The sequence below is a fragment of the Notamacropus eugenii genome, chromosome 5, assembly GCF_028372415.1.
Source record: "Notamacropus eugenii isolate mMacEug1 chromosome 5, mMacEug1.pri_v2, whole genome shotgun sequence".
In the NCBI taxonomy this organism is placed as follows: domain Eukaryota; kingdom Metazoa; phylum Chordata; class Mammalia; order Diprotodontia; family Macropodidae; genus Notamacropus; species Notamacropus eugenii.
This window is the reverse complement of record NC_092876.1, coordinates 101,125,811-101,137,276: the sequence shown is the minus strand read 5'-3', so window position 1 is coordinate 101,137,276 and position 11,466 is coordinate 101,125,811. Positions and strand designations below refer to the sequence as shown.

The 11,466-nt window shown below is 37.7% G+C and overlaps 1 protein-coding gene across 1 annotated transcript in view; it reads left to right on the top strand.

Moving 5' to 3' along the window:
- The first annotated feature begins 10 nt into the window (after nt 1–10).
- STOML3 (stomatin like 3) overlaps nt 11–11,466 on the top strand; it is a 33,097-nt gene continuing 21,641 nt past the window's right edge. Inside the window, exon 1 of the mRNA XM_072610434.1 lies at nt 11–9,821. Coding sequence (XP_072466535.1) covers nt 9,770–9,821 — 52 coding nt within the window. The 5' untranslated portion in view covers nt 11–9,769. The remainder of the gene's footprint in view (nt 9,822–11,466) is intronic.

Genomic DNA, 11,466 nt, shown 5'->3' with positions numbered 1-11,466 from the left:
TATTAAATTTTGAACAATTAAAAGAGGGGTGTGCTTATGTCTGAAATTATTCACCTTTTAGACTCAGTAATATGAAACCATAGTCATATAACTACTTAACAGGACTGGGGTAAGGGTAGAAATCTTTTGGATCCCATCTTTTCTCAGTTACTTTAGCTCTATAATTATTTCATTTAAAATTCATATTGCCAAGCTCATAGTAGCACATAGATTTATGCAGCATTTTAGAGAATTATTTAATGTCATCTTTCAGATGCTCCTGACAGGTAGACAAGACAGGTATTGTAACCATTTGATAAATTTTGGAAATTGAGGCACACAGAGGTTTTGGTTTGGCTAAAATCACATAACTAAGTAAACCTGTTTTGGCATATGTTTGACCCAGAGTCTTACTGTCTGGAAGATATTTCTTGGTTTATATTATTTCTCCCTCTTTCACTGACTTGAGGTGTTTAGGAGTAGGCTTCCTGGGCCCAGAAGGTGTGGAAAATTTGTCCATTATGAGAAGTTCTCTTCTTTGAATATTTATTTATTTCTATGCTGAAGTTTCTGTGGGTTCCTTGCTGAAAACTTGCTTCTTAGTCATTTTGCTTTTCCTTTCTAAAGCCCTCTGCCAGCTCTTCTACTGAGAAACCACAAGAATTGGGTAAGGTGTGTGTGCCTCAGAGGATAAGAGGGACCATTTGGAACTTGGCTGTAGGTGTTCCCTCATTAGCTTTAAAGATCTACTTCCATCATGCCCCTGCTGCCTCCATCACCTTTGTGACTGCTCCTTAGTCTCCTTTGTAGGATCATTTTAGTCTTGCCCCCTGTTTTACAGCACTGTCTGGGCCCTCTTTTATATTCTTTCATGATAATCTTGTCTGCTCCTGTGAGTTCAATTCTCTCTACAGATGATTCCAAATCTGTATATCAGTCCTAGTTGCTGCACCTATGTTCTTCCTCACCAACTGACTGACAGAAGTTCCCAGAATATCCTATAGGCATTTTGAAATCTACTTGTCAAAAACAGTCCATTATTTCTGTAGAGGTTACCACCATCCTTCTAGTGACCTATGTTTACAACTTTATTTACCCTCAACTCTTCCCTCTTCCGCATACTTTGTGTCTTGTCAGTTGCCAAATTTTGTCAAATCTGCCTCCATAACATGTGGAATCCTTCCTCATTTCTCCACTTAACAAGGCCCTCATCACCTTTCACTTAGACTGTAGCCATAACCTAATTTCTCTCCTGGCTTCAATCCTCCATTCCATCCTCCAAGGCAGCTGCCAAATTGATATTCCTAAGCCTAGGTCTGAAATACTGACCAAGAAGTTCAAGTAGTTCCCAGTAGTCATTTAACATCATTTGCAAATTAGCTCCAGCTTTTTTTCTAGGCTCACCCATCTATCCCTCATGGCTAGAATACACTCCCTCCCCAGCATCGTCTAAAAAAAGAAAAAAAGGCTTTTAAAGATCAGCTTCAGTGCCACCTTCTCCACAAAAGATAAAAGCAATTGTAATTTTTTCCAGAAACTTAAGACACTAATGAGGTATCTGATGAACTAAACAGCAAAATTCAGTCTATCATCTCCCCAGTGAAACCCCCTTACCCACTACCCCCTTCATAAAAAGATCTATAGGCTTGTTTTCTGGGAATCAACTTAGCAATTCCCTTGCTCCCCTCCTGTAGTCTGCCAGGACCCTTCACCTTCCTTCAATCCATTATTCTACAGGAAACAAAACTTAACCTCTTCTTTTGTGAGGAAGAGGTAGAGGCAGAGGAAAACTGAAACGTTTTTCTTGGGAAGGGGGGGCCATGAGAATGAGTGGGAAGAGCGGCTCACCTTGCACTGGTTGGCTACCATACTCATCCAGGGAACTGGGAAAGGCTCATACCAAAGTGTAATGAGGCTCCTTCAGGCCAGAAGGAAGAGGATAGGCATCCACCTGACATCAGTTCTACCTTCAGCCTCTTCTCCCCCATGTCACTTGAGGCAGAGACAGGCCAGTGAAAAGTGAATTCTGTGGGATGAGAAGAGGTTGGGATGCCTTTAAAGTCTAGCCCTCTGGGAGACTACCATCGAAAGAGGAGTCAAATTAAGATAGGGAAATATAAAAGGGAAAAGAAAAAACAATTGAAATGGCTGGACATCCCAAAAGGAAGAAAATTCTGTTAACCTTGAACACAAGTAGATAAACCACGAAGGAAAATATTAAAAAGAATGGGATATTCCCTTTCCCCCCAGGACATCTAAATGACTCCAAACTTCTCTGAATAAATATTACAAGGCAGAAGAAAATGAATCTACTGAAGCGGAGGACCCTGTAGATTCCCAGGAGAACATGGAACTACAACAAAATATTCCTCTGTATTCCAAGGGAGGAAAAAGAATCATGTGAGCAAAACTTATGGCCTGCACAGAGGGTATCACAGCCAGAACAGGAAAACCTGAATTTCCATTGGTGATTCTCACCAAAGAAACCACAGCTGATGAGGAAATGCAAATGGATGTGTAAAGGACAATTGAAGAAAACCAAAAGATAGTAATTAAAACAGCTCAGTATGAGCAAAACACTGAACTTCATGGTAAGATTATCTGGAATCAGTGTTTAAGGTAAGTGAAAGAAGTTGTAAGCTGCAGGTATCTGTACAAAGTCCATTTGCTTTGCTTTGTGTCTTACACAAAATATGCATTCAAGTGATGTGGAAAACCATCAGAAACTGGTCAAAATAGCTAACAGAAAACGACTAATTAGTTTAAAATAAATCACTGAACACATGCAATAAATTGTCTAAGTAGTTGATACATAAAACATCCATTTGTGTTTTTAACAAGGGAAAATTGATTAAAATCTGGAAGTTTTAAAACACAAAGCAAGACTTTTAATAATAAAGGTTTTAATAAAGTATTTTATTAAGCACCTACTGTATGCCAGGCTGTGTGCTAGATACTAGAAATTCAAATGCAAATGAAACAATTCCTAGTCACAAGATGCTTATGACATCCTAACAATAACAGTACAAACATCCATGAACTAATTGGTAATATGCAGATGTAATCTTGGACTACCTCAAGTTCAGCTCCTTTGGGGCCAGCATTTGCCCAAAACTTGTGCACAAACCCCCACTAGTATTTTTTTATACCACCCCAGAGTACACACAAATTGCATATCAAAGTAAATAACAGTAAGAAACAAGAGAAACCCCCCTATACACAGTGTACTCTCCCAAAGTTTGTCATTCCATGCAGTAGGATGGTTGATAACAAAACTTGCTATAACCATGGCAACATGTGATATAATCTATGTGTCCGACCTTTCAAAGTTCACGTCTCAGGGATGTCTCAATTTCCACATCTCCAAATAGAGCCTATTCGTTTTTTCCACCTACTTTAAACCTATCACTTCTAAACTTCACTTTTTCTATTGAAGGAACTTCCATATTTCTGTTAAGGTACCATCATCCTTCGATTCTCCCAGATTTATTATCTTACTGTTACATTCCACTCTTCATTCTCCCTCACCTCACGCATCCAACCATTTGCCAAATTTTTACTTTTCTACCTGTACACTCACATCCAATCCATTTTCTCTCACATGGAACTTCAGTTTAGGTCTCAATTCATTACCCCTCCTTTAGGTTGTTGCAACAGACTCCTAATTGATCCTCATGCCTCAAGTTTGTCCGTACTTCAATCCATCCTTTCCGCTGTCAGTGATTTTCCTTAAGCAGAGATCTGACCATGTTACTACCCTACTCAGTCAACTCCAGTGCCTTTTATGGCCTCTAGAATCAAATATAAACGACTCTCATCAGCTTCGAAAGTCCTTTACAACTTTTCCAACCTTTCTTTCTAGCCTCATTGTATTTTATTCTCCCTACCATAGTAGGAATCATCCAGACTGGCCTATCTTCACACAACAAACGCTTCATCTGGGGTCTCCATGGCTTTGCACTGACTCTCCCCCAGCCCAGGAATATCCTATCTCCTGACCCCTCCCTCATAAAACCCTTCTGATAAAAGGGGTTTTTTTGTCAGATAAAATATGTGGGACACACACAAACACACCCACACCCAAAACACTTCCAATTTTTTCAGATTTACAGAATCTTAGAGGGGGAAGGAACTCTTCTGATAAAACAGTTGAAGTACTATCTAAGATGTGAAATGTTTCTGAATCCCTTCAACTTCTCATGTCCTCTCATTCAAACATCCTTTATTTAGCTTCTTTTGTATTTATTTTCATTGTATTTATTCTGAGAGGTATACATATAATACACATTTGTCCATCTTCTCTCCTCTATGGCATCTCTTTGCAAGTAGAGATTGTTTCATTTATTATATTTGAATCCCCATAGCCTGGTACAATGCCTGGCACCTAGTAGGTACTTAGGCACTTAACAAATGCTTGTTAATTCATTGATAGCCTTCCATGTGCTGTGTGAGAAATTAGAAATGGCATTAAACAAAGGAGGGGAATGCGAGTTGGACAAGACCAGTCAGACAGAAAGGAAGCCTAGGCTGCAAGTCACATTATTTTGAGGGTCTTGAAAAAAAGTTGTTTACAAAATAGCTGAAAAATAAAAACTTAGTCACAGGGATTATTCCTGCCAGAAACAAACAAAAACAAAAGCAAAAAAAGACCTGATCAAGAAATATCAGTTACTACCAATTCACTGGGTCAGCTAGGCAGTGTAGTGGAAAGAGCACTGGGTTTGGAATCAGGAAGGCTCATCTTCCTGAGTTCAAATCTAGCCTCAGACAGATACTACCCATGTGACCCTGTGCAAGTCACTTCACCCTGTTTGCCTCAGTTTCCTCATCTGTAAAATGAGCTGGAGAAGGAAATGGCAAACCATTCCGTTATCTTTACCAAGAAAACCCCAAGTGAAGAGTTGGATAAGACTGAAATGACTGAACAACAAACCAATCCGTATGTTTCTTTCCCCTTCTCTAGAAAATCTTTGAAAGTAATCTACACACATAAAAGAAATCCCAGTGGAAGATAGGAGAAGGGAACAGGCAAGTTTTCATGAGTGACAGTCTTTATCAGACCACATTGTAACAGTCACAGAATTGACTGAAAGGCAAAAGATAAGCAGTTATAGATGAAATGAAATACAGACTGGCTTCATTGGCAGGAGTACCCCTATCCATGATGTTATGATCAAAGTAGCTGAGGAAAAACTTTTTAACAAAAGGATAATGGAATTCTGTGGGAGGTATTAGATTTTTCTCACTATAAGTTTTTGACTGTGACTTGGAAAATCATTTGCTCAGGAGGTTTAGAGAGAATACTTGCTCAGGCATTTTTTAGACTAGGTGGCCTCTGAGGTTCTTGTCAACTCAGAGATTCTATGATTCAATGAAAGACTTCCTTCCTTCTTTCCTTCCTTCCTCCCTCCCTTCCTTCTTTCCTTCCTTCTGCAAGCAAAGATCCTGTCTTAAAGAAGTAAAGTCACTTTTCTTAAGGGCAAAACTAATGTGTATTAGATCTGTCAGAATAACCATGTTCTCTAGACTCTGTTGCCAGTTGTCTTTCTACCACAGTACAGGAGCTGTATGTGTGTGTGTGTGTGTGTGTGTGTGTGTGTGTGTGTGTGTGTGACACAGATGACAGAGAGAGAGGGAGACCGAGGAAGAAAAGAAGGAATAGGAGGAGGAAACAAAATATACACTTAAATTTCCCTCTTGCTACAATGTTTATCTCTTTTGTCTCCATCACAGTAGAAAGAAGTTACATCATTACTATTTTGAAACACAGACAGTGAGAATGGGGAACTATTCTGATAGACAAATATTTTATAAAGGACTTGAACATTGTTTCAAGTTGGTATTTACAGAGGAATACTCTCTGTCTCTCTGTTTCTGTCTCTCTATCTCTGTCTGTGTCTCTCTGTTGATCTTAATTTCCTAACATTCTTGACCTGCTAGTAAAGACACATTAAGTGTTCGCTCTTTGCTGAAATAAATCTTGGTTTGTTTTTTTTTTTAATGTGGGACAAGAGGAACATTTTGAAAACAGAAAAACAGTCGATTAGTCATCTTCCAAGGGGACATATTTGCATTCATTCACCTTAGGGTACTGCTTTGCTGCCATTAGGGAACAATTATTATTATTATTTTCTACCAAGTATTAAAGTGATAGGCAGCAACTAATATGTTGTTAATGACATGAAAATTATTCACAGTCATTTTTTTAAAATCTCGTAATTACGTTGCAACCAAAATAGCATCACTGAGTGTTCTCTTTCCTTTTCCAAAGAAATGACAGAGTTGAAACATGAGTTCCTTCCCCCTCTAAAATTCTGTAATTCTGAAAAGATTGGAAGTGTGTCTTGTGGGTTATGTGTGTGTGTGTGTTTGTGTGTCCCACGTGTATGATTCAGGTGAGGAAAATGGAGTCCTAGGTAGGTCAGTAAACTGTTCTATATGTATTTGAGATTTGGAATGACAGAAGATTCTAGGTCATTTGTTTCACCTAAACCTGGGAGTAGAAAAAGCTGTATCACTACAAGTAGTGCAAAACTTTTCAAAGTATTTGTCCACAGGTTAACTTGAAGGTCCAAGAGATAGAATCATATAATAGGAACATTTTCTCCTTCCTTTTTCTTTTTTCCACTCCCATATCCCAAATTTTTTTCTTCTTTCTACCACATTCTCCTTATATCCTTTTTTCCTTGTTTGTTTGATGGGAAGGGCAAGTATTATTTAAGGTTTTCCTCCCCTAAAGATCTCAGAATTGGAAGATGTATTAACTGTTACCATCTGCCTTTCATCTTCATACATTTTAGTTTGTCATGGGATAAGTATGTATGTATGTAAATATTATTGATTAATCATTTCTAATCATGTCCAACTCTTCATGACCCCATTTAGGGTTTTCTTGGCAAAGATACTGGAGTGCTTTGCCATTTCCTTCTGCAGCTTGTTTTATAGATGAGAAACCAAGGCAAACAGGGTTAAGTGATTTGCTTAGGGTCAAACAGCTAGTATTTGAGGATTTGAACTCAGGTCTTCCTGACTCCAAGCCCAGCACTCTATCTACTATGCCACCTAGCTGCCTGGTCAATAAACATATGCAAATATAAATTCATAGTCATATACATGCACAAATTTGTAAAATGTATATATAGACATATCCATACACACGTGTAATGTTTGTGTTGTGTGTGTGTGTGTGTGCGCGTGTGTGTGTGTATCTCAGATATACTCCCTGCCCTTGAGGAACTTAAAATTTCATTTGGAAAGTATGAAAAATGCACACCTTAAAATACATAGCAGTACAAGTATATGATAGGGGAATGTGACAAATGTTGGAGGGAATGTGGAAAAATTGGGACACTAATTCATTGTTGGTGGATTTATGAAGTGACTCAATCATTTTGGAGAGCAATCTGGAATTATGCTCAAAGAGTTATTAAACTGCCTATACCCTTTGACCCAATACCACTACTAGATCTATTTCCAATGATGATTGGGGAATATATGTTCTAAAATGTTTATAGCAGCTCTATTTGTGGTGGCAAAGAACTAGAAATTACAGGAATGCCCATCAATTAGGGATTGGCTGAACAAGTTGTGGTATGTGATTGTGATGGAGTACTATTGTGCTAAGAGAAATGATGAGCTCAATGATCCTAGAAGAATATGGAAAGACTTCCACAAAATAATGAAGAACAAAATGAGTGAAACCAAGAGAACATTGTATACAGTAGCAGCAATATTGTTTTAAGAATGACTGAGCAAATAAGTCATCGTGACTATTATAAATACCCAAATTCACTAGAAAGGACATGAAGAAAGATGCTATCTACATGCAGAGAAAGAACTGATAAATAGAAATTTGTATAGAATGATTTTACGTGTGTGTGTGTGTGTGTGTGTGTGTGTGTGTGTGTCTAATGGTAGCTATTGGGAGGAGAAAAACAGGAAAAAATAAATTTATATAACTTTATTATATATTCAAATGGAATGGCAACTTGTGTAGATTTGCAATTCCACGCGCAATCTTTTTAATTATACTACGTTATGAAAATGCTTGTTTTATAAATTACAAATAAATAGTTTTTTTAAAAAGTATATGCTAAATGCCATGTGGGCTAAATGACAGTATATTTCAGTCATTAAATAGCTGTTTGAAATATCTTGTCCAAAAAATATTTGTTGTTCACAAGTGACAAATACTTCAAGCCTCTTGTGGTAGCATTCAAAAATTTGTCATTTTTTTGCCCAGATCTCAAAAGTCTTCCCTAATTCCTCTTTAGGCTAAGAATCTCTATGAATCAGGGAAGTAACCAAGTAATAATGTAGAAAGATATAAAGAGATTAGTAATCTATTCATATTGAATGGGAAGAAGCACATTCAGAGGAGAGAGTCAGTAATAGCTTTCAAATTCCCAGTGGCCTGGAGCAGGCCAAGCAAGGGACAGGAGAGTGAAATTAGACCAGATAAACATTTGATGGCACCCAATTCAACAAACCCTTCTTAAACTAGACCTAAGAGGTGGAAGGCTTTGTGTAGCCCAGTTACTTCGCTGTTCTACTTTTCCAAATCCTTGAATCAATGGGAAATGACAGGTTTGGTTATGGACAGGAAATGTATAGTTGAGTAGCAGAAATACTACAGCATCCTTAGCTAAAAATAACTAATAAGAATGGAGAGGAAATAATCCTTTTAAATCAATCCAACACAGGAAGCTTTTTCAAAAATTTGCATGCCCCCTCTTCTTTCACTTTAACTCAAATATCTAATATCCCACCCTATTTTATGCCTGGCAGAAAAAGCCAGGACACCTGTAGCTGTACTTTTGGAGAACTTTTGGGAAAAGGGACTGAATGCCAGGGGGTCAGAAATGTCACTCAAAGGATCATAAGATTTAGAGCTAGAAGGGACCTATTCAAGCACTATCATTTTATAAAGGAGGAAATTTGAGGCCCAGAAAGGTTAAGGCAAAAGTACCCAAGGCTACCAAAGTACTGAGCAGTAATACTGATATTTAAATTGAAAACAAATGAACTTTAAGGTTTTGGTTTTTTGGGGATGCAAAGAAATAAATACTTCATATAAATCTGTATACCCTGGTAGAATGTAACCTGTATACCCTGGCAGAATGTAAGAACAATGACTTGTTCATTTTTGCTTTTTATCATTAGGGTCCTGTTCTATCAGCTAGCATCAAGAAGGTGCTTAGTAAATACTTGTGGAAAGGGAAGTAATTAGACCAGCCTGAGGAAAATAAGACCAAAGGGAGGAGGGGTAGGAAGGGCAAATTACCAAATCAAAATGGAAATGACTTTGGTTGTAGTGACAAGACTATGTGGAAGAGTGTTTGGGTGCAGGGTCTGTGGTAAGCATTTAATTAATTATTGTTGACTTGTTGACTTAGAGATAAGGAAAATAGAATACTTGTTGAGAGCATATGAATATGGGAAGTAAATAGTCCCTTCCTAGATGAGCTAGAAATCTCTCCTCCCTGCCTCTGCTTTTTTTTTTTTAACCAGACTACTTCAAATAGTATTATTCACTGGCAGGTTACATTTTTCAAGTCCTCTTTCTATAGAAGGCAAACTCAACCAACAAAGGGTATTTGGTTTTTGTTTATGGAAACAGATTCCCTTCACCTGGGTAACTAACCCCTTGGGGTGCTCCTGAATGGGAAGAAGCATCTCTCATGTACTCATTCTTTTCTCTTTTCTCACCCTCTCACAGTCACACCTCATCTGCTTTCTGATAACTGGTCCCTCCAGAACTGCACAGCAATAAAACTTTTCTGAGGATGTGATGGATTCTGGGGTGTCCTCCCCTGAAAAGCAGGATAAACAGAATTTAGTCGGTAGGTTCTTTTCCTTTCCTCATTTTATAATGGAATAGGTATAGTAAACATTGCAGACAGTTAATGTGGTATAGTGGAAAGAATCCAGGACCTAGAGGCCAAGGAGGTAGGTAGGTAAATAGCATAGTCATTGCTATTTAATATCTATGCTGCCTTCGGTAAATCAGTTGATTTCTCAGTGTCCTCATCTACAAATGGTGGGCTTGTACTCCATAGTTTCTAAATTTCCTCCCAAGTCTATGATCTCATTAGGGTCTACTTTTCATGTAACATGATCTTGGAGTGTATTTAACTAAATAGAGACGGTTGGACTTTCATTTAGACCAAAGAAGACTGGTTGGATCTTCTTTAATTTTCCTGAGTAGGGGAGAAAAGTTTGTGACTTGCTATATTTTTTCACTTGTATAAAAATACTTAACTTTTACATTAATTACATGGAAGGGTTAGATAGTGTCTGGTTTCTGCGATCTTTAACATACATCTGATTTTCTTATGAGTGAAAGGAAAAATGAATTATAAGTCAAGACTGATAAAAAGGAGAGAAAGAGAATACCCTCTCTCCCTCTTAGTTGATGTACGCTAGATGTTGAGAATGAACCCAAGTTAAAAACCAGAAAGACCGATACATTTCTCGTAAATGGAGAGATTCTAAGAGAAAAATTATATCCTCTGGGAAGCTTGTTTGGGTTAAGAAAACAGTTCTCTTGAGGATAATTTCTTGCATCTTTCTACATCACTGAAAAATTGTTCTGACAGATTTTCACTCACGCTTTCTTCTGTCCTTCCTCCATCATTGTTATGTTTTCTCTAAAGAAAGGAGCAAAGGGAGTTTGTGAATATCTCAGTCTGAGTTCCTTCTCAAAGTTGGGACTTTTTTTTTTTTTGTTTTTGTATATTCAGTGCTTACCATAGTACCTTCATATAATAAATGCTTAGTAAGTGTTTGTTGAATTAAATTAAACTCTCTGGACCTAAGTTTTCTCTTCTGTAAACAAACAAATAAACAAGAGGAAGTTGGATCAAATGATTTCTAAATCATGACATTATAACTATTGAACTTCTTACTGTTATTTACTATATCCTTTTCTCTTTGGACAAGTGTGAAATGTTATCACCTTAAATGGTTCCTTGGTGCCTTCATTACTATTTGAGGCTGGAAAGGGAACAGGTGTCTATATATCAATTTAGGGGAAATTTTAAAAATGAATTTAGACTTGAAGGAATTTTTCCAAACACTAAAGTACTAAATATCTAAACTCCATGAAAGAAATGCCATCTGACATCTCTCTAGGGATCCTTAGAGCCCAGTCTACTTCCTTCTTCCTGGTAGACACTCCACAAATGTTTGTTGAATGTGTTAAACTAAAATATTTCCTTTCTTTAATGAACTCCCTCATCCCTAAGACAAAACCTAAAATGGGGAAGAAGGGAGAGAGGAGACTTACAGTTTAGTCACATAAGCCCCTGGAAACTATTGATACTCATTTCCATCATATATTGACTGAAGTCTGATTGGTGGAGACATTCAGGTTTCTTTTGTGAGTTATTTGAATGGGATCACCAGCAACTATAACTGCTGGGCATGCCGCCACTTGTGTAGGGCAGTCTTTCATCCAGTAGGTTCAGGATAGTTGTGGCTATTTGG